General features: G+C 42.8%; 1 protein-coding gene across 3 annotated transcripts in view; it reads right to left on the bottom strand.

The window, feature by feature from the left end:
- Positions 1-24,630, bottom strand: part of HEATR5B (HEAT repeat containing 5B) — a 2,176,461-nt gene that overhangs the window by 416,679 nt on the left and 1,735,152 nt on the right. For all 3 annotated transcript variants that reach the window (XM_044058540.1, XM_044058533.1, XM_044058548.1), the window contains exon 29: positions 14,572-14,823. In XM_044058540.1, coding sequence (XP_043914475.1) covers positions 14,572-14,823 — 252 coding nt within the window. The remainder of the gene's footprint in view (positions 1-14,571; positions 14,824-24,630) is intronic.

Raw genomic sequence — 24,630 nt, 5'->3', positions numbered from 1 at the left:
CAGTCTCATAAAAAAAAAAAAGCTGGAGGCATGTTATAATAAAGCTGCAAAATTTGCCACCAACAAACAATACTCAGCCACCAGTGTATTGTCCTTAAGGCTTTGAATAGACTCAAACTGCCTCAACACTTACATTACATAAAGCTTATCACCACACGCAATGTTAAAGTCAATGACTGCCCTGCTTTTACACTTACTCTCCATTCCTATCACCCTAAAAGACTACTTCCATCTAATGAATAACATTTTTTCAACATGTGGTCAAACTTTATACTCATACTATGTCGCTAAAAATAGAATTCTATCCCTCTGAAAATTAGATCTATCTCTCACCTCTTCAAATTCAAACTACTACTAAAAGACTACTTAAATAAAACCTGGTTCTGCTCCTGCAGTTACCTCAGGCTGAACTAGTCCATACCTATTTCCATGACACGCATACTTTGACATTGTTCAGAGAGAAGGAATTAGTAAATTTCATTTCTTAGATAAAGATCATGTATATTTTTCCCTGGGCTATACTATCTAGTCACCTCTGTTCCAAACAGCGTACTCTGTGTGTTTAATGTCAAAATATCTGTCCAAATATTTGCAGTACACACACACACACACACATATATATATATATATATATATATGTGTGTGTGTGTGTGTGTGTTTACACTGTATGAATTGAAGCTGAAGTTTTACTTAGTTAATATGTTATTCTTCTGTATTAGACTTTAATAACTTTATTTAACTGTAACCATATTATGTCAAAGCGAAGCTTTTCTCCTTGGGCCTCCACTGAAAATGGGATATTATCTCAGTCAGACTTTCCTGGTAAACAAATAAATCTAGGGCAATTGTAGGGATCATTTGAGAATACACTGGTGACCATTCAATAGTGATTAAGTGATTGTTTAGATCAGCTTTATTCCACTGAGGGAAGGGTCTACCTGTTATGATTTTGGGAGAAGCTTTTTTCAGTTTTGAAAGACCAAATACAAATGAATGGACAGTGGCCACTAATGTTGTTGGATAACATATTTATATGTAAACATCTGTACTAAACATTACTGAGGATTAGATCTAGTAAGAAATTATTTCCAGAGAGGGTATTAGTTCTAGTGGGAGTTTTGCCAGCTTGTTCATGAGAAAATTTACACAGCATTTTATTCAAGTTTGAGTCTTGAGGACCAGTAGCACTTATACTGAGACTGCTTAGTATGAAGCATTTTTTTAATATCATTGGGGAAGGCTTTCTGTAGAGTTTCTTGTTTTTCTGTTACAGATGAAAGAGGAATATAGATGACTCAAGTGTGCAAATTGGTATGCTTGCCTATTGTGACATAACATTGTGCACAATTATGATCTTTGTAATCAGTGACAGTGGCACTTGTGGAATCAACAGCAGAGAATAAAGTATGTAATTTGATAACTGGCACTGGACCTCTTCCTCCAAAACTGCTACCTGGTCAATCACAGTATAATTATCACTCATGTAGGGGAATGAACAAAATTCATCTTTCAACCAGGTTTCTGTGATTGTCAGAATGTGTCTGTTGTTGTAAGCCAATAATAGGGCCTGCAGTCCTGAAATCCTTTTCTAAGATGCAGCAGCCAGCAAGAAAAAATAAATCTGTTCAAGTGCAGGTTTGAAAGAGGGAAGGGTAGACTTTTTTAGCAAAAATATTCCAGGAAGGCAATAAGTCTCTAAAAGGGGGCCACAAAAGAAACACATCCCTAAGAAAGGTAGTGCACAACTGTAGAGAAACTAAGGACATGAAGTACTTTCACTGAACTATGCACCTCTACTGCCAGCTCCTGTATTGTCCCATCTTCTTGATTCCCCAAACCATGATGACCCTTAGTGTGACCCACAGTGGGAAAGTTCTGTACATAATGGAAGTAGGCAATTCTCTATTAAGGAGATTATAAGGGATGTGAGCTGCCATATGCAGAGAATGGGAACAGGCCAGGTCAGGCAAGGAACCATAACACTGTGGTTTGCAGGAGGAAGGGTCTTTTTAAGCCCTACTTCCCACTGACATGTAGGGCTGATATCACCAGGTGGGTGTATAAAGGCATCACAAAGTAATTTACCCTTTTATGTGATAATGTTTCTCCTTCTTGCCCACTCATCTACAGCAGCATGGCTCCCATTTCAGCTCCATATCAGGCATGGCTCCCATTTCAGCCCCATATCAGCTCCGTAGTTCACAAATCAGCTGTGTGCCCCTCCTGCCATAAGCTCCAGAGCTCACATGTACATTCCCACAGTGGGAACTGAAACTTGCAAGAGAAGGTACAGTGACTCCAGAATGCTCTGGATCCTATGCAGCAGTTAAATGCTTGACAAGTCCTGATTTCTAGACAGCCAGCCTGTGAATGCCAGCACCTGAGTAGGATGAAGTTAGGACTCTTCAAAGTTCCCTGTTGCACTCACAGTGTGAGATAAACTCCCTCTGCTAGCTATGACTATCTTATACATTTACAGCTAAAGGTCAGTCTAAATAGAGGAACATTCAAGTACCTTGTAGGCTGAGGACAGCTGCTACTAAAGACATGCACATCATAAAAACTTTGAGACTGAGACAAATCATACTAGAAGAGTCCAAAACATCTGAAACTGGTAATGACTGACTCTTAGGCAGAAGCAAAGGAACCTTCCTGATCATCTTGCAATAAAGATGTAGAGATAAGTGCCAGAGATCCAAAAAACACATTCATTTTATGTTAAATAAAGTTGCCAGTAAACACTGAAGTATAGTCCTGTGAAAGTATTCCTTGATAATTAAGTGATTTTGCCCTTTAGATGTGAAATGGATCTGAGCATTCTCATTTTCTTAAGAACAAAAGGGATCTAAAATAATGTCAGAGTCCTTTCTGATCTGCTAGAATCTCCTGAATTAAGAAGTTATGTACTCACCATAACGTTCCATCTGAGTAGGTATCTTCATTTGTCTGCAACCTTTGGGATACGGATCCGATCTCGGATCCGAGCCGGCAACTTCTACCACAGCATAGATCCGAGCTCCTAGCTCCTCCCTTTACCCATAATCCCCTGCCTACCCTGACTGACCTCAGATCAAGTTTGCCCCATAGCACAGCTGATAAAAGTGTCCCCAAAGGGAACAGATGCTTTTTTTGGTCAGGGGGAAGGAGGGGGGGGATGGTTGCAGACAAATGAAGATACCTACTCAGATGGAACGTTATGGTGAGTACATAATTTCTTAATCTGAAGTAGGAACTTCATTTGTCAGCAACCTTTGGGACAGAGTCCCTAGCTACCTAAATCTTGGGTGGCCTTCATGGAAGGATATTCCAGAGCACCGCAGAGCCAAAGGACGCCCTACCTCGGGAGACAACATCTATTTTATAGTGGGAGATGAAGCCCAAGTGGCTGCGGAACAAATGTCATCTAAGGGAACCCTGGCTTGAAAGGCCGCCGATATGGTAACGGCCCTAGTAGAATGAGCATGGACTCCTTGAGGTGCAGGCCTTCCTAAGCTCTGATATGCTAAGAGAATACAACTCGAGATCCATCGAGAGAGAGAAACTTTAGAAACTGGCTTTCCGAAATTACTTTTGGCAAAGGAGATAAACAACTGATCGGATTGCCTATGATCAGCAGTTCTATGAATATAAAAACGTAGTTGTCTGTGTATGTCTAAGGAATGCAGCTTGTACTCTCCTTTGTTTTGAAATTTGGGGAAAAACACTGGGAGATTGATAGATTGATTAATGTTCGCTTCTGAAGATACCTTAGGTAGGAAGGACGGATTGATCCTGAGGTAAACCCTATCCGGGTGAAAGACCAAATATGGTGGTTTGACAGAAAGAGCTTACAATTCCGATACTCTTTTGGCTGAAGTTATGGCCACCAAAAATTTGAGATCAACCGTGGCCGCCAGTTCGAAAGGGGGACCAGTCAAGGCCTGTAAGACTAGGGATAAATCCCATGGAGGTACCACCTCTTTGACTGGAGGCCTAAGGAGGAAGTTACCTTTGAGGAAGGTCTTACACAGTTTGGAAGTGATAAGAGGGCCAGACTCTTGCCCCACGTGATAGTATGAGATTGCTGCAAGTTGTACCTTGACTGTGGAAGAACTAGTCCCCTGGTGAAAGAGAGAGGTCAGAAAATCTAGAACTGACGCTATCGGGGCCTTAAGAGGGTCTAAACAACGGTGTTCTGCCCAGATGGAGAAGCGTTTCCACTTACTCCGATAAACCTTCCTGGTGGAAGGCTTGTGAGCTGCTACAAGAATGGCTTTGACAGGTAATGAGATCCCGGGAGACTCTCATGGCCTCGCGGCAAAGGGGGTAAACCTGGTTCCCCCCTGTTTGTCGATGTACCAGATGACTGACATGTTGTCTGTCTGTACTGCAATCGTCCCTACCGGGAGAGAGCTGTGAAGTGCCTGCAACGTCAAAAGCACCGCCCTCATCTCTAGGATGTTGATATGCAAAGAGGTCTCTACGTCGTTCCACGTGCCTTGGACTGTCCTGCCTGAAAAATGCCCCCACCCCCACCCCAGGCGAGAAGCGTCCGTGGTCACTGTGTCGACTGGCGGTGGTAGTGAGAAGGGACATCCCGTGTGGAGATTGGGGGACTGGAGCCACCACACGAGCGACTCTCTGCAAACCTTGCTTAAGGAAATGGGATGAGACAGGGGGTTGCGAGACAGGGACCATTGTACCTGGAGGGTCCACTGCAGGACCCTCATGTTCAACCGGGCCAAAGGCAGCAGAGGGATTGCAGCCGCCATAGATCCTAAAGCCCTCAGGACTAATTCCGCCGAGGGAGTTTGCAGTTGAAGGATGGTCTGCACGTGCAATATCAGGTTCCGAAGCCGATCTGGAGTCAAGAACGCAAGCATCTGTCTGGAATCCAGTCTTGCCCCTATAAAATCCAACACCTGTGTAGGGCTCAGAGAGGATTTGGTCATGTTGATGGTTAATCCTAATAGTGGAGCCAGACTGAGGAAATAATCCCAGCATGAACAAAGTAGATGCCTTGTTGGGGCCATAAGGAGCCAGTCATCCAGGTATGGAAAGACCTGAATTCCCTGGAGTCTCAGGTGGGCCGCTATTATCGCCAGGACTTTGGTGAACACCCTGGGGGCTGAGGTGAGGTCGAAGGGGAGGGCCCTGAATTGAAAGTGACTGGCTCCCAGCCGGAAGCGGAGAAACCTCCTGGAACGCCTGTCCACTAGAATGTGATAGTACGCATCCTTGAGGTCTATGGAGCACATCCAGTCATCCTCCCGTAATAAGGGGAGGACAGACTGCAACGTGACGATTCGGAACTTTTCTTTGGGTACCGCCAGGTTTAGGAGAGAGAAGTCGAGGATGGACCTCAAGTCCCCCGTCTTTTCTGGCACCAGAAAGAACCTGGAGTAAAACCCTTATCCAATTTGATCTGGGGGGACGGGCTGGATGGCTCTTTTTTGCAGAAGCTGCTGAATTTCTGCAGCAGCCGCCTCCCTCTGACTGGGTGGTACGTCGGGGAGGCCTCTGATTCTGGGGGTTACAATAAAGGGAATTTGGTAACCTCTGGATATAATACGAAGCACCCAGTGATCTGTTGTTATGGACTCCCATATTGCTAGGTGCCTCGAAAAACGCCCCCCGACTGCCTCCAGAGTGGAGCAGCCGGGCAACCCCTCAGGGGTTCTGCGTGGGCCTCTCAGAGAACGGTTCTCTGGACCCAAAATTCCTGGGACCCCCTCTGCCTCTGGGGCGGCGTCCTCCCTGTCCTCCTCTGCCACGAGAGGACTGGTTGTCCTGAGCAGACTGGGATTGATGCGATTTTCGGAACCACATCTTCTTCTGACCCTTTTGGTTCTTGGAAAAGGACCTCTGGGGCGCAGAGAAGCGGACTCCGACGGCAGACAAAGTCTTCCCGTCTTTCCCGCTCTGGACAAGAGTGTCACGAATGGTTTTGCCGAACAGTGCAGAACCATCAAAAGGGGCATTCGCGAATGACGCCTTAAAGGGTTCCGAGAAGTCACAGTGACGGAGCCAGGTCTGTCTCCTCATGACAAGCCCGACTCCGCCTGCTCTAGCGGCTCCCTCCGTAGCATGAGACAACAGCCGCATAGAGGTGTTAGAAATAGAGTGGAGGGTGGCCATTCGGGAGGAGTACAGATCCTTGTCTCCCTCCGACATGGACCCTGGGGGGGAAGCAGCGTATTCCTTAATTAGATCCCACTGCATCCGAATAACGTGTGCCATGTAATTCAAGGCCCTCATAGAGAAGGTCGCTGAACTGAAGGCCCGCTTCCCAAGACGGTCCATCGCGTGAGACTCCTTGCTCGGAGGATGAACCGTGGGGCTCTCCTGAGCCAACTCTTTCTTGGTGGCTGCAGTCACCAACATGGCATCCACAGGGGGACCTCTGCTCCAGTGTGATCTCTCTGCAGGGGGGCTCAAAATATTTTGTCCGGGCACTTGGGGATAGGCTCTACAGTGTCCGGTTACTTCCAAGCCCTAGTGGATATGAGATCCACCAAGGGGTCGGGTGGAGGGGACACCCAAGAGGTAGATGGTCCTGCCTCAAACGCCTCAAGGAATACGGACTCATCAGAGGAAGCCTTGGGGGCAGACCACCCACCCCTGATTTTGAGCATTACCATGATGTCTCCGAAGGTGACATCCTCGGGGGGTGACCTAGGGGAGCCTTCCCCTTCATCTAAGTCCGTATCTTCGGTGAGACTCTCAGGGGAGTCTATGTGCCTCCTTTTGCAGTTTGCCTTGTGAGGAACCTCCTCGGGGGGGCTGTCCAAGGAGTCCTCATGGGCTGTATCTTGTTCCACTGGAACTCCTAGAGGCGCTGAGGTAGGCTGCCCTGAGGGCCGGATGAGGGGAGCCAGGACCAGATGAGAAGGAGTGCGGGAGGGAGCCGAAGCCAGGGCCAGAGGCCTGGAAGCACTCAACAGTGCCCTCTCCACCGCAGTGAAAGCCGAGGGGGAGCCGCTCTCTGACGGATCCGAGAACCGACTCCCACTCGGATCCGAAGCGGGGATCGGACCCAGCGCCGAGAATGTCGGATCCGAGGGACCAGTGTGCTCCGACCGGGACAGAGCCGAAAGTACACCGAATCCCTCGGATTCGAAGCTCGGCCCATGGCTCCGAGAGGTCGGATCCGACAAACTCGAGGGAGCCGTCGGAGCCGACGTGCCCAGCACGGTCGGCTTCGACCCACCCCCGGATCCAACGTGGCTCGGCTCCGAGCGCTCCGAACCCGGAATGCGTGTCGGAGAAGGAGCAATAGGGGCAAAAAAAGGGGTCGAGCTCCCCCCCGGAGGGGGGGAGGCAAGAGCACTCCCATCTGCATCTGGGCCTGGATGAATCTCCTCATCATCCGGTCCATGTCCGCGTCTGACATGCTAAAGGTGGACCTCGAAGAGGCCACCGAGGCCGACCTGGAGTGCCACCTCGATGGGGACCGGGTCACCTCCTCCTCGGGTCCCGGGGAGAAACAAGGGGATCGGATCCGAAGAGGAGGAGACCGAGAAGACCTGGACGGAGAAGCCCTCTTGGCGGGCGGGGCCGATGAAGAGTCCACGACCCGCCGCTTAAGGTGCTTCTCCCTCCGCTTCTCTTTCCTGGACTCCCTATCCTCCGGAGCCGAAGCGGGAGGTTGAGTCCCGGTCGGAGGAAGGGAGGCAGGAGTGATCGCTACCGGGGGGGGTAGCAGTCACCGAAGCACCGGAGGCCGAAGCAGAGTCTGGGGGTAAAAGGCCCGCCAGAACCAGCTTCGACCTCTGATCCTTAAGTGCCCTGGGGTTGAACGCCGCGCAAATCGCGCAACCCGAAGAGAGGTGTTCAACCCCAAGGCACCTAACGCACTGAGTGTGGCCATCAGCCGGTGAAAGCTTGTGACCACACTTGGTGCATTTAGAAAAAATGGCTTTAGGGGCCTCCGACATAACTAAAGTAAGCACACTCACTAGGCCCCTACACTCAAGACACACACACACACGCTATGACCAGTGGGGAGAGAGGAAAACATTTAAATTAAAATTTAAGCTAAAAAAAAGAAGTTTTAGCGTTAAGGGTAAACCTAACACGCACACACAACCACTCAATCAGAAGAAGAAGGAAAAAACTTTTTTCTCACAAAATCGCCAAGAGCTCTGGAATCTAGCTGTTGCTTGAAGAGCGGCAAACTAGATCTGGGGTCAGTCAGGGTAGGCAGGGGATTATGGGTAAAGGGAGGAGCTAGGAGCTAGGAGCTCGGATCTATGCTGTGGTAGAAGTTGCCGGCTCAGATCCGAGATCGGATCCGTATCCCAAAGGTTGCTGACAAATGAAGTTCCTACTTCAAATTATTAATTTCTTAAGAAGCTTTTGCATCTCCCTCCTGAAGTGAGGTTTTTGAAATGAAGTGACATCTGGCAAAAATAAAGGTGGTGGAACGGGTAGGAAGTGGAAGGAGTAGCAAGATGAAAGAAATATGGTACCTTGTGTCTATAATCTTTCTGATCTATGTCACCTTGGATATCCTACACAGATTGGGGAACAGGTGAAAAAACTTCCCTCTCACTTCTTCCTGAGAACACTGGGAAAGGAATCAAAAGTATTGTGACCTACCTTATAACTGACCAAAGTCTTCTTGAGAATATAAGGACCCCACACCTCTAGAACAATGACCATGATGGGCCCTGAAAAAAGAGCTTTTGGAACACAGCTGCCTTATGGGGTTGGCACTGCAAGTCACAACAGAGCCAAGGCTATTGTTGGCTCCTCTGCATTCTAGCAAAGGATTGCTATGAAAGATGGAACTTAATGCCTGCATCCATCTTTTTCATCACTTTCAGATGTCTGGTGATCTCTAGTATCTCTATTTCAGACAGCCAAGGACCTCTAAATAAGAAGTCAATAATAAGTTGCTCTAGTGTTCTCCACAAATATTAATCACAGCAAAGAGTGCTGGGGAATGGCTATGCTGAGTCCTTCCTTTCTGCTGTGTTAAATGCCATGGTGATCATGAGGTTGCTTACAGTAATGTAGATGAAACCTGTGCACCAGTCAGCTCTTATAAGGGAAATGTTCAGGTAATTCAGTCATATGATGCATTTTATCCATTAAGTTAAAATGAAGGTCAATCATGTAGTGAAATGATTTAATATCCAGGAGGAGTGCTCTATGTATCTGTCCTCCTGCTGCAACCTTCTCTGGGTGAATATATGGGATCTGTGGGCCATCCATCCCCCTGATGCATCATGAATAATAAATGCCCAAATGTTAGAGTAATCCAGAAGAGATGTAGAAGAAAACTCTTGTCATCACACACTTTAGTGCATTCTATGGGTGGATGTGGTACTGACTCTACAAGGTGTATCTTGTGGGGAACTTCTTAAGTCTTGATAGGCAGAGATTCATATCTGAAAACACCACCAGTCAATTGGCTAGAAAAGGCCCCTTTCCTGAGACTCAGGCAGAATAAATATAACAAGGGAGACTGGGGTGGTGAAGAGGACAGTATGGACTAGAAGTACAAGTAGGGTACCCAAGAGAAATGGAAAATAGAAGTCTGCACTGGCAACCAAAGGAATATATCAGCAGCTGCCCTGTCAGGACTCTTTAAGGCTGACAGTGGTAGCACTGACACCTGGTAGGCCATAATAGCAAGTAATAGTGCAAAGGAGGACAGAAGGGTTTATACCAGCACCACAAAAACTGGCTGTAATAACAATGAGTAGGCCAATACCTGCAAGATCAGTGGATATACTAGCACCAGTGGCACCAATGGCTGGGAGAGAAAAAGGACATGTCCTATGCCAAGGGCATTGATGTCAGGAAGGCACCATCAGGAATGATGCCAGTAAAATAGGCAACAGTAAAAAAAAAAATCTGTGCATCCACAAAACAGGAAACAGATATCTGAAGTCCTTGTTGTATGGGTCGGGGGCCTAGCTTCAGGAGAAAGTACTCAACTAAAATTATTTGACGATAACAGCAATACTGTCATAATCTATCCTGGAAAGCATTTGTAATCTTAGTTTAGGAGAAGAAAATGAAAGGCAGTTGTGGAAGTGACTCTCATCTCAATGGTAAAGAGGAGGTCTCCACAACTGCAGGTAAGAGGTTAAACAATTACAAAAAGCAAAAAAAGTTTAGACTTCTCTGAATTCATCATCGCCTCCTTCGCACACAAAACACATCTCTGGTAATGAGCAAGTGTACAAATTAGAAACAAGCCTAGCAGCAGAATGTTTCATCTGTAGTGTCTTTAGACTCAGACTTTTAGGCACTTAGAATGCAGCTCATATTTTTTCTGAATTTAAAAACAAACTCAGACTTCTTAAAAGAATATCTGGTCTATGCCTTAATGTGTCCACTTTTGCTCAAGAAAAAGAGGGTCTAATAAAAGACGAGTGAAGAGACTTGTTTATCAAAGAAGAAGGTTTCAGGGACATGAGTGAAGTCTGAAGTGTACACCGCACTGGAGTTTATGTTTAGTTTTTGAGTAATCCGATAAGTATGTTACCACCAGACATTTTAAGTGACACTGAAACGTTTTATTCTAAAAACTAAGTTGCAAGGAATAACTCATAACATGAATCATTACAACAGTCTTTGACTGGACTAGAACTAAAATTGTAATGACATACACAAAGCAATTAACTGCAAAATAAATGATACAATGACATCTGTATCATCTACAAAAAATATAATTTAAGTGTTCACATACCTTATTGTTAGTTCCACTGTTTAAAGACATTAATGCACAAATCATCTACTATTAGTTATGTTTCATTCATTCACTCAAGAGGGATCTATTGCTACTTGGCAAAAAAATAGAAATGCACTTTATGCCCTAAGCTTGATATTCATTCAGCTAGGCTGAAGTTCAAATCTAGTTATCATTTCAAATATACAATCGTCACTGATAATCACAGGAAAGTTACAGTCTCTAGGAGTCTGAAAACTAAACTATTTAGCCACTTTACAGCTAAAGGAGTTGAGGCAGTCTTTCTGTTATCAGAAGGAAGTTAATTGTTACCAAGCAATCTTGAGGGAAAAAAAAGAGAAACTGTCACACTGCTGCAAGGTTGAAGAATAAAATGCATAATAACTGCAGAGAAATGTTCTCTGTCAAGTCTTACAGTGCCAGACATGTCCATTATATCACACTGCTTTCTCTGCTAACTCAAAAAAGGTCATTGCTGGTTAACCACCATTTATCAATGGGTTGTGTTCTAATTAAATTAAATCAAACCTCTTTAGATTAACAGGTCAAGGTGATCTCCATGCACTTCCAGCAACACTATCACATCTCCTGGTAGTGCCATTACCTACTTCAAACAGGGACTTCTGAATATTGTGACTGGTACAAAGGAAACAAACAGACCTGCCGGACAAAGGTGTACTTAATGGCATCAGAGGACACAGCAGTGTCTCAAGGAAAGCTCAAGTCCAAAGGAAATGAGGAGGCAAACTGGATCAAAAATTTAATAAAATCCCTATACAAAACATTCAAAATAGAGTTACAGTGCGCAGCCAATATAAGGAAAAAGGGACATTTCTCACTTTTAAATTCTAAAGACAGTTTATGGCTATTTTCCTCCATGCCTGTGCAGGTAATAACTAAACAGGAGCAGAGGGCAATAATGCACTGTGAGAAATGGAGTGGCCCCATACCCCTTACAAATAGTAAAGTGCTGTAAGCCCTTCAAGGGTGATGTTCATGACACAAACAGTATGTCTATTTCTGTGGCATCAAAGGCTGATATGCATCTTTCAGATATCTGGCATGTGTTACTAGCAAGATGCAAATGTTGAAAATGCCACTGAGTGCTCACAGGCAATACTTACTTTCCAAATAATAATGCTCTGCATTGCATGCACTCATCCAAATGTTTATGTATTACTGTAAATCTTTTCTTCACACTGTAGAGTTTTATACAACATGAGGACTTGCATAACATTTCATACTATATGGCATGATGCAAAATCATTATAAAGTGTGATTGGGCCTCTGTTATGACACGTTTTTGCGTATTTGTGTTGTTTACATGCCATTATGGCAGTGGTAGGTGTAATTTTTTGTGAGCATGCCAGGTATAATTATGTAGCAGATTGCTCCATTTATAAACGGAAACCATGAACTAATGAAATGTCAAAAGATCTGTGTTGTCATTTGTCAAGTGTGAATTTGAGTGCTATTATACTACTGTTTAGGATTTGCATGAATAGTCTAGGATTTACATGAATAGTCTTAATACATGTTTCAGAGTAATATACCATGTTTCTATGGTTGCCAAATGACAACAAATGGCAAAAAGATGTCCCTTTCTGATGTCTATGACATAACAGTTGTAGGGTTAATTTCTTCTTGTTTATACTTCATGAAGTGCAGAATACAGCAGTATTGTCAGTCATCATGCATATGTTTCCTGTATATACTTGTCATAGTCAGTAACTGCAGTCTATGTGAATAGCCCCTAAAGTATCCACTGTCCTTGCTGTTACCTCAGCTCAGCATATTATTAACATTTCTATCACATTTATTCCCCTTTGTTGCACTGTTGTTGTGTCTCTCTTACATCTTGTGTTAGCATGTTGATTTTTATTTGTGTGCATGGGTCAAGAATTGTGAACAGGACTCAGAGGGGGCTGGAATTTATTGGAGAAAACTGGCAAAGGAACCAAGGTATTGGGAGCAAATAACTATAATGGGAAAGGTAACAGAATGGGAAGAGGCCAAGAATTTATTTGGACTGCAGGTTACAGATTGCCTTCCCAATCAATGATTGATATCAGAATATAGGCAAAGAGAAAGAAATAGGGGGATCCTAAATGAAAGACCAGCACTGGTAGAGTTTTTAAAAGAATCTAGAACAGAAGCTGCCGTTAAAAAAGGAATAATTAATAAAGCATATAAAATATTGCATGATAATTATAAGAAAGAATCAGAGGAGCTTAGAAAGGATTGGGAAGAGAGATTTGATAAGCAAGTCACAAAGAGACGATGGGGGGATATATGTATATCTCCCAAATATGCAACAAAGTCTAGAAGATTTAGGATTGTTGCCTGAAAGTGCTTACATAGGTATTTTATTCCCCAAGTAGACTCCTAAGAATTTTTCCTCAGGTGGATAGTAAATGTTGGAGGTGTGACGGGCAAAAAAGAGGTAGCTGAGAACATATTTTTTGGGAGTGTAATAAGCTGGCAGACTTTGGGGATTCCCTGCAGACCGCTATGTCAGAGATGCTGGGTGAGCAGACTAGACTGACTGAGGAGATGATTTTTTTAAGTTATGCTACAGAATCGGAATTGCCTAGACATAGTAAAGCCTTGCTGAGTCTAGTTATGGTGACTGCAAAAAAAGCAATTACTAGAAAATGGAAATCAAAGTCTAGACCAACTTTACTAGAAGTAGTGAATATAGTAACAGAGATAAAACAACTGGGACTGGGATGTTTAGAAAAGAGAAGGAGCAAACTACATAGCAAAAAAATGGGAATTGTGGAAACAATATATGCAGAGCTGGAATGAGTTTAAGAGGCAGGATTTGAATGAGCCATATAATGTTTAACTGACAATGACTGGATGGTTTATAAGTGATGCATAATGTTTGCAACTACAGTTCTTTCAATGGTGTCTGTGATGTAAACTGTTTGCAACTAAAGTGATATTATTTTGTATGTTTTTCATTTATATAAATGTAAGATTGCCTTTGTCATATATGAAAATTTAATTTTAATAAAGATGTTTGAAAAAAAGAAGAATTGTAAATAGGATTATTATTACATCAATATGGAAGTATTTATGTATAAAATGTTTCTTTCTGATGCAAGCACATTTCACTGCATTATCTGAGTACATTTTCGCTGTATACCCTCCCCTCTCAACATTTAACTCCCCCACCATTTTAATTATTTCAATCAGCTTGCCCTATCTTTGTATACGCTGTCAGGGCATGATTTTCTTTACAATGTGTGTTCGTGCTTCCCTGCACCTTTTCATGGCCATCAACACTTCTGTTGGCCACTAAAAGGTGCTTATAAACATGCAAGTGCAATAAGGAGCATGCATATTTAATGAGTGCTGCTGCTCATCGCGATAACATGCTTATATTGTATAGGCTTTCCACAAATCCTACATGACTGCTAACGAATCCCAGGGAATATAAAGTCAAATAGCTAAAATGCAAAGTATGTGCTGAGAAGTTGGCCTTAATTTGTTTAAATATGCAGTTCCCTTCCCAGTTACACTACACGTGTGCTTTATGCTGTGTTCTACACCATTCAGCGGCTTTCAGTCTCTTAAAAAAGTTGAAATGAATACTTCACACATTCTAATATATTTTTCTGTACTATCTACACCATCCAGCATTATGATAAACATGGAACAGCTGTATGCACCTGAGAGCATACAGTTAACAGTTGGGAGAGAATATGATTGCTCAGTATAAAGATGGATTCCACAGATTTTCACAATTAGAAGTATTCATATTCTGAAATACCACAAGCTTCAGAAATGCAACAATTAATTAGAAACTAGCAAAAGCCTGCTGGACTTACTCACAAGACATGCATATTACTATATGAAGGTTGAAGAGAACAAAGATATACCTAAAATCAGATGCAGTCTATCTCGTATGATTTCTTCAGCTGATTTGACAGGAGATGGTGTGCCTGACTGTTGGCTAAGGATAACTGCTGCCCCTCTCTGCACAGTTCCTGTGGTGCCTTGTTCAACAGACTCATTAACACTAAATTCAGTGCTGTTTAACCAGAGTGCAACAGCATGAAGAACAGGAGCCCACGAGTTTCGATAATGCAGTCTAGCTGTATCAATGGTCTCTGGAGTATAGAAAGCACCTCCTGTAATGTTGTCAAGAGAAACAGTTGGCATTAGAAATATATCTGTCTTCATAAGCATTGGGAAAAACACTGCATTTTAACAGTTCCTGGTCCAGCAATGCAATTACTGCAAAGCTCTTATACAAGACAAGACTTAAGCCTTTATTCCATTATCTTTTACATCTACATACAAAAATCAACAAAGAAGCTAAAATCAAATAATCGTTCAATACAATTAAAACATTACATCATTTAAAACTGCTACATACAACAGTTTTTACAAAAACAGGACACTTTTCCCTCAAGCACATGTATACTTTCCTAACAGATGGTACTTTAAAGACCTTTTGAACAAGGTACTGATGCCTCATCTACTTGGAAAGGTCCACAGGATAGGCACAAGGTAGGAGAATGAAAATCCATCAGATGTCTTTGGGAATCCTGAGAGCCACTAGCAGTTTCTCAAGTTAGTATCCAAGAGTATAACCCAGAGCACAGGGTAAAGTACAGTTGTGTACACTTACCATAAATGTAGATGTTCGAGTGTATTCACTGTTGCAGTCATCACATTTAAGTTATCTGCTTGCAGTAGCCCTCAGTCAGCCTGATTATCGAAGTCTTGTGTCCTGCGTCAGTTGCTGTCTCATCTTCCATGACGTCAGGTAGTCAGGGGTATAAAGCATGCAGCAGATGCCATTACATCAGTTTTTCTTGCCCCAGATGTCAGGTGCCCCCCATAATGGGAAACAATTAAATAAATAAATAAATAAATAAATATATATATATATATATATATATATATATATATATATATATATATAAGGTTATACCTCCAACAAAAAAGCAAATATACCAAAAAGCATTTAAGTATAGTAAAGGAGAATAGAGGTATAGCCAAAAGAAGTCAGGGTAACCAGGACTGCAACAGTGAATACACTCGAACATCTACATTTATGGTAAGTGTACACAACTGTACTATGTTCTTCATGATTTACTGTTGCAGTCATCACATTTGGGTAGATTCCCAAAGCTAAGGATGAGAGGAGGAATTTAGATAGCATTAGGACCAGCTATAAGGCTTTGCAAGACTGCAGTGGCAAAGCCAGCTCTGGATTTAGAGAAAATTGGCAAATGGTAATGCTTGGTGAAAGTATGTACAGAACTCAGGGTATTAGCTTCTAGGCTGTCTCTGGTAGGGACACCTCTGAGAAAGGCTGTAGAGGTAGATGCAGCTCTGGTTGAATGGGGTCTAATCCCCTGTGGGATATGGTTTCCATGGTGCTTATAGCAGAAATGAATGCAATGGCCTATCCATTTAGAAATGGTTTGCTTTGAAATAGCCTTCCCCTCTGCCCCTGCCTCAAATGCCACCAGCAATTGTTCAGATTTCCTTTGAGCTTTAGTTCTGTCTAAGTAAAATCTAAGTTGTCTGTGCACATCTAAGGAGTGCAGTATCCGTTCCCCTTTGTTCTGTGGATTAGAAAAGAAGGTTGGCAAATGAATGGACTGATTAAGAGCCACACTGGATACCACCTTGGGTATGAAAGAGGGATTGGTCCTGAGGGACACCTTGTCCACATGAAAGATGATGAAAGGCTCCACTGCCATAAGGGCCTGTAATTCAGATAACCTTCTTGCTGAAGTGATTGTTAAAAGGAAAGCTGTTTTCCAAGAAAGGAATTTTAACTCTGCAGTTGCAGCTGGCTCAAAAGAAGGAAGTGTGAGCTTTTCCAATACAAAATTAAGGTCCCAGGCTGGAGCTGGGGCTCTCCTGGGTGGTCTTTAGTTTTTGACCCCTCTGAGGAACTGCTTGAGCAGTGGGTGAGACAAGAGGGGTGGTTCTGTGTTGTAATGAGCTGAAATGGCTGAGGCGTGAATTTTGATGGAGGAAAAAGAAAGGTCCTTGTGAAGCATTTCAGTTAAGTATTGAAGTATCTGAGGTAAATTGGGTGCTGCTGTGGCCATCCCTTGAGGTTGGTTTCAGGTACAGAATCTTTTCCATTTTTCAGCATAAGATTTTCTAGTACTAGGCCTCCTTGCCTCCAAAATGACATCCAACACTTGTTTACTGAGGGATGGCAACAGAGAGATTAGGTAATTAGTCAGGCTGCCAAGTTCAGGGTTTGAAACTGCGGGTGCAGAATCTGGCTCTCCTGCTGTGACAGCAGGGTAGGTGTCTGAGGTAGGTGCCATAGTACCAGCTGCGACACACTGCGCAAGAGGGGGTACCAGTGCTGGCGTGGCCAATCCGGTGCAATCAGTATCATCCTTGGTTTGTCCTGTTTGATCTTTAGTAGTACTTTGGAGAGGAGAGGCAGAGGAGGAAAGGCACAAGCTGATAGATGTTTCCAGCTGAAGGACAGAGCATCCACTTTCCAAGCTTGTTTGTGGGGAGTCCTTGTGCAGAATTTGTACAATTGGTAGTTCTGGGGGGAGGCAAACAGGTCTATATCTGGGCTCCCTCATTTATTTATCAACATGTTGAAAGTCTTTGGTTCTAGTTTCCACTCGTGTGGGTCCATGAGATTTCTGCTTAGTTCATCTGCCAGTGTATTTAGTTTTCCTGGCAAGAACTGAGCCTGTAGATGCACTTGGTAGTTCAAGGCTGTGTTCCACAGAGCCATGGCTAGTATGCAGAGGGGGTAAGAATGGGTAACCCCCCCCTGCTTGTTTATGTACCACATAACAGTGGTGTTGTCTGTCTTTACCATTAATTGTCCTGGAAGAATGTGGTCCTTGAAGGCTGTCAGAGCATTCTGTGCAGCTAACATTACTTTCTGACTGATATGCAGGTGCATTTGACTTGGGTTCCATTTGCCCTGAATGCACTTCCCTGCCAGGTGAGCCCCCCATGCATAGTCTGATGTGTCTGTTGTTAGGGTTGGGTGGCAGGGGGTAGAGTAAATGGTAGTTCCTTGTTTTGGTGGCAGGCCTCTGCCCACCAAAGGAATTCTAACCGTAGGCAAGGTATGATAGGAATCATTGCTTCTAGATCCTGAGAATGTTGACACCATAGACTTTTTGGATACCATTGTAGTTTCCTCATATGCAGTATTGCATATGGAATTAGTAGAATGCATGAGGCCATGAACCTCAAAGCTTGCAGTATTTGCCTTGCAGATAGCAGGATATTTTGTGGCCACTAGTTTGAAGTAAGTTGTCAAACGAATTTGTTTCTCTGGCGTGAGGAAAGCCATCTGGGAAGTTGTGTTCCAGCTTGCTCCCAGGAATATAATTTTTTGACAGGGTACCAGATGTGATTTCTTTTTGTTTATGGTGTACCCCAGACAGGTTAACACCTTTTGTACAAATGCCAGATGATTCAGAAGTATGTCCTTGCTTTCTGCCTGAATTGGACAATCGTCCAGGTATGGGTATATTTGAATATTTCTTTGCCTGCAAAATGCAATGACTGGAGCTAGGCACTTTGTGAATACCCTTGGTGTAGTAGACAAGCCAAAGGGCAGTGCAGAGAACTAATAGTGCATGCAGCCTGCTTTGAAGCATAGGTATTTTCTGCAAGATTCCCTGACTGGGATGTGCAGGTAGGCTTTCTTTAAATCCAGTGTTGCCAACCAGGCATCTTTGCCTATCAAGGGAAGCAACTGGTGAAGAGTTAGCATCTTGCATTTCGGAATCACCAAAAAGATGTTTAGGATAGACAGGTCCGGGATAGGACGCCATGAGTTGTCTTTTCTGGGTACCAGGGAAAAGTCTTGAGTAGAAACCTTGTCCCTTTTCCTCTTCTGGTACAGTCTGAATAGCCTTTAATCTTAAGAGATAGAGTACTTGCTTTTGAGCCTCTGCCCACTGATTTGGGGGTAGATCTGGGCAACCGTTTGGGGTTGGTAACATGTGGAAGTGGAATCTGTATCCTTGGGAAACTATGTTTAAAACCCATTTGTCCTGGGTAATAAGTTCCCAGTTTTTTGCTTGCAGAGCAATCTTTCCCCCTAAAGGAGCAGTCAGTTGAGAAGTGCTTGGATGTTTTAAAGTTAAGTCATTGAGGCAGCTTACCATAGGGGGGAGTCTTACTACTCCCTGATTTGGAAGTGGGAGCCCCCCACTGCTTAGTCCTGTGGGTACCCTGGGACTGAAGCCTGGGTGATCTGCTGGTTCTGGGTTTGAACTGAGAAGGCCTGGAAGAGGCAGGAAAGGACCAATTTTTTGAGGGCCAATGCCTACTAAATCTAGGAGGCTGCACTTGTAAGAAATCTTTAACAGTTTGCATAGATTTAGCTTTTTCCTCCATCTTTTTATTTATTTATTTATTTAATTAATTTATTTATTTATATTTGTTGACCGGGAGTGTCCAACTGGACGTAGGTCCATTTTCAGCGGAGGCCCGGGGAGAAAAGCTCCACAGTTAAAATAAACAGACAGTAGTTACATTGGATTACATAGCGATTAACAATTTACATAGCAATTACTTACAACATATTTACAGATGAAGAACATAGTACATCAGTAGACAACTAGAATATTTATGTGTGAAGTGCATAACAGACATTAACAAATGTTACAAGAAGTTCCTGCTGTATAATAAGTACTGGCTTATGAGCATCTGAGCTTGCTATAATCATGGTAGTTAGTGGAGTGGAAAGAAAGGTAGTGGTTGGATGGGTTGGGTGATATTAGAGTGGGAGTTGCAAGGGCATAGCCAGCATGTTTTTAGGTGTGCTTTTAGTAAAGGTTTGAAGTGGGTGCATGATGGTACGGAGGTAATTGTGGGTGGGAGGGAGTTCCATAATTTGGCTATGGTGCAAGAGAATAGTGCTTCACCAGCAGAGTTATTGGCTTTAGTGATCTGCAAGTCATTTTTGTTGCTGGATCTTAGTGGTCTGGTGGTGCGATAGGGTTGGAGTAGATTCTGGAGGGATGGGACATTTAGTGGATGGTTTACTAGTTTGTGGGCGAGTGAGAGTTGATACCATTGAAGGAGGTGAGGGAGTTCAAGCCAGCCCAGTTCAGCAAGTGAGAGACAGTGGTGACTATGGTAGGACACCCCTGTGGCGAATTTTGCGATTTTGTTGTAGCAGGTCTCTAGCTTGTTTAGATCGCATTGCCTTAAGTTGGTATATATTGGAGAGGCATAAAGTAGGGTGGAGATAAGGTGGGAATTTGCTATTGAAATCTTTGCTGCTTTGGTGAGAATTTGCTTATTTCTGTATAGCATTCTATATTCTGTTTTTTAAGAACTACTTCTGCTTTGTAGCCAAACAGGCGATCCTGATTTAAAGGAGAATCCAGCAATTTAGTTTTAACATGATCTGGCAAAGATTGCTGCTTAAGCCATGCATGCCTTCTAAGTACAGACCCGCTGACAGCAGTCCTGCAAGATGCCTCTAGTGAATCAAAACCACATTGGAAAGTATGTTTTCCAACCTGTTCAGCAGAATGCATTAAATCCTGTAAATCCTTATTTTCAGCACAATCAGAAATCAACATCATTTTCTGTTTAAGCAATCCAATAATATGCTGCTGATACTTTAACATATGAAACTGGCAATTTAAGGCCCTGATGGCCAAGGTTGCAGAGGTGTATACCTTCTTACCCCATCTATCCAGGGCCCTGATCTCTCTATTAGAGGGGGTAGGATTTTTGGCAGTAGAAGCATTAATGCCCTTGGGTCCCTGTGAAATGGTCTCAGGATCCGCAGTAGGATTTTTAAAAAAGAACTTGTGAGAATCAGGAACCCTGTAATATCTATCAGGTTTTCTGGGAGCAGGAGGTAAAGAGTCAGGGGCCAAGCTAGATTCTGAAAAGGCATTATCAACAATGTCCAGCACACAAGGGATAGCTAAAGGCCTGTGTTGGGACAGGAGTAAGAAATCTCTAAGCCTCTTTTTATAATCAGAGTAATCCTGGCTTTCCCAGTGAAAATGCTCCCTAAGAGTATGCAAGGTTTCACCAAAAGAAAAATCCTCTGTGGGAGAAGCAGAGGGAATAGAGTCCTCTGCATCAGAATCCTCATAGGTAGATAAGGGTAAATCCTGGTCATCGGAGGAGACAGAAATTTCAGAATCCTGGTCAGAAGTATCATAAGTAAATTCAGTCCTAGGTCTCTTAGAGGGGGAAGGGTGGCTTCCCCTGATTAAAGTAATAAGGTATTTAGCCATTCTTATCATCTGTTTTTTAGGCATAGAGGCCTGACCATGTGGTCTGGGCTTCGGTTTCCTAGGCATGGTTCAGGTTTTAGGCCTAGAAGAAGAAGATGCCATCGGTTTAATATGCGAGTCAGTAGGCCTGAATACACCCTCAGAAGCTGGTGCCTGCACAGTGGCTCCGGACCCATCCAAGGTAGAGACATCCGCAGGTTCCACAGTTGAAGCATCTCGCAGCATACCAGACTCCAAATGGGTCTCAGTAGAGGCCTGCGAATCTGAAGTAGCGGGTATCAGGGGCTGCAAAAGTGCCTCACTGAGTACCAGTGAACTGGCGACTAGCTTAGGAGAAGCGTCATCGGCAGCTTTGGACCTAGGTGGCCTGTCTCTGTCTTTATCTTTGAGTTTTTTCAGAATGTCGGTAGTCGGGTGGCTTACCGAAGACATATCTGGATAATTGAACTGAGTACCAAAATATTTAGAAGCGGAAATGTACCGACGACAAATAGTCTGTGGTTTAAATAAGGCACAAAACCGACAGCGAGGCACATCGTGGTCAGGGCCTAGGCAAGAAATACAGTACGAATGAAAATCTTTATGAGGTATTTGCTTTCCACAAGAAATACAATTATTTACTTTTACTGACATTGGATTAGAGCAAGAAAAAGTTTCCCCAACGGGGTACTTAGCTTTAGTTGAAGACTTTGGTTCTGAAACTCGAAAACGAAAATTTCAGGAGTCGGCCGATCGGCACTTGCGAACTGCTTCTGCTTCGGGCACCACATGGCAAGAAAGACTGATGTAATGGCGTCGGCTGCATGCTTTATACCCTTGACTACCTGATGTCATGCAAGATGAGACAGCAACTGACACAGGACCCAAGACTTTGATAATCAGGCCGACTGAGGGCTACTGCAAGCAGATAACCCAAATGTGATGACTGCAACAGTGAAACACGAAGAACATCCAAACCTTCTTCATGAAGACAGGCACCAGATCATGCACGAATGATAAAAAACAGAACCTTAAAAGATAATCTAGCATCAACTTGCAGCTACTGTGGATCTTGCAACACAAGGCAATATGAATGGAAACAGTCAATATCTTGGCCACACAAATCTATACCAGCTGAAGGCAGGCTAGATCACCATTCAAAACCCAGTGTAGAGACCACTTCAGTATTCAAGATGGCCTGATATAAATGCAGTCACTAATGTGGCCAAACATGTATAAGGCATGAAGAACAGTCATCACCTGCTCCTTAAGTGGCAGCTTGTTGGCCAAGATCCCCCTAAGATTTCACATTCTAGCCACAGACTTTAACCTGTTCTCACTATAAATTTTAAAAAAGAAAGTTATGTATCCTTTAATGGTTAAATATCCACCCTAACAGTCCTAACAAACACCACTGAACGTCTGCTCATAGAACAATGTGGCTACCTAACACTGCAAGGTCTTCTTATCCCCTCAACACTCTCACCTTTAAACTGCTTATAGACAGATACTACCTACCATGAACAAACAATCAAAAGGTACACAAATCTATGCATACTCTCAGAAGTAATACCAGCTCAAACTGAATAGATTCCATCTCTCTCTCTAGCTGTCTCTGAAAAATCATTCAACAAGCTGGCCCCTACATTATGAAATAAGTCTGAAATACCACAAACACTAAAACTCATTGACTTTCGGCTTTTCCCGGTTAGGGGTCACCACAGCGGAACTCCAGTCCACTCATGATTGGCAGTGGATTTTTACGGTGCTGAATTGCCAGCCCGACGCCCAACCTTCAAAGAAGGCATGCCCATTCACGCTCGCACGTACCTGCATGTCTTTAATGTCACTCAACTGTGGGAAGGACATGCAGACTCCACACACAAAACGCTCCAGCCGAGAATCGAACGGGAGAACCTCTTGCTGTGAGCTGAGAACGCTAACCACTGCACCACCGCGGCTGTACATACACAAACTATATAACAAAAAAGCAACAGACTCAAAATATAAAACTTTATTAAACCATGTGGCTTTTGCAAACCTTCTACAGAGTTCACTCAAAAGAAACCATCCTCTAAAACATAGTTTATTTAGGCACCTAATTGAATAATCATTTAATTAACATTTTGAACAAGACAGTTCCAATAACACTCCAAATTTAACCCCTCAAGAAAGTGAAGTACCTTACTTAAAATACAATTTGATTTCTTAAATAAAAGAACATTCTTTCATTACAAATTTCACACTCACTCGTTCTAAAACTGTTGCCTTAAGCGGTTCAGGGCTGCAGTTATGCAAGTCTTTAAAATATAAAGCTACAGGGTTCTCTATCTTGCCCTGTGTAATATTACTCACATGCTCCTGTAGTCTACTTTTAAGCATCCTTTTTCTCTCCTAATATACACTACATTACATGGGTATTTCAAAGCATAAAGTACACCTTCTGACATGCAAGTAAACTACTCAACAATCATGAATTTTATGTAGTGCATGGAGCATGCTGATTATGCTCTGATATATGAAAAAAGACAAACCAGTTAAGCACCAGGCATGCGACTAAACCCTAACAAATGTAAAATCTGCCTGTACAAAATACTAAATGACAGCGGCAGAGCAAAATATTTGTTTCTGCCTGCTGTCTGTACAAGTTGTGACTCTATCTTCCTGTAAGCAAAAAACAAAACAAAAAAAAAAAAACTTAGAAAGTTGCTAGAATAACAGGATGTGTTTGAGTGCATAAGGTGAAGGATGCAAAATCTGAAACAAAAATGTATGTCATTATTTAGTGACTTCAATCCTTGGTAGTGAATCTAAAAACCACAGATTTTATGAGGAACAGACAAAAAAATATGAAGGAATAATCTGGACATTCTGGGAAAATCTGCACAGTAGACAGGCATTACAAGTAGATGTAATTGTGACAGACAGCATTACACTACCTTTGTGGCAACATTCACCAAGTGTTTTACGGTTTTGAAAGCATACAAAACACTTACAGATTTTTTCCCCCCTGTAACTAATAGTACATGGAGCAGATAAAGATCCATGCACTACAAAGAATTATGATTGTCTCACTGATCATAACCCTGTATTACATGTTCTCGACATGGATGCCAAGATTCACCTCTCGAGCTTCGATCTCAATGTGAATTTCTTGGCATCCATGTCTCAAACACATAATAAGCAAGTTATGATCAACATATCATAATCCTCTACATGTTCATTTCATAAAAACTGTTAACAACATATATACAAATGCTGCATGACTTACAAGGAAAAGTATATTTTTTGTTACTTTTTATACTAACTCCTAATTATACCTTCAGATGTTTATAGCAACTATGCACCAGCATATAAACTATGTTATGACCCTATTCAAGTGCAATTTGGGGACAACAATACAACTTACTACTAATGTTTTTTTCCTTAATTATTTTTTTTATCCTTAATTAAAGTGTCCAATAAAAATTTAACCAACTATATGAATTTATCTGAAAACAAACTATACATAGCAACAAAACGTATATCCTAGAACAACTTTTTCTAATTAAATTACAGCATTAGAAACCTTTTTTCTTTAAGAAAAAGTTGAAATTTTATCTTACTCAACAATATAAATGTGCTTGCTTTACAGATGTTGGAGAGTGTGCTATTATTTACTTTTTATTTTCTATTTTACATTTAATAAGTGAACTGGTCCAAGGACCTTTTTCAGCTACAACCTCTGTA

This window comes from Protopterus annectens, chromosome 1.part2 (assembly GCF_019279795.1).
Source record: "Protopterus annectens isolate FY-2018-M chromosome 1.part2, PAN1.0, whole genome shotgun sequence".
Classification (NCBI taxonomy): domain Eukaryota; kingdom Metazoa; phylum Chordata; order Ceratodontiformes; family Protopteridae; genus Protopterus; species Protopterus annectens.
This window is presented reverse-complemented; position numbering and strand designations above follow the sequence as displayed.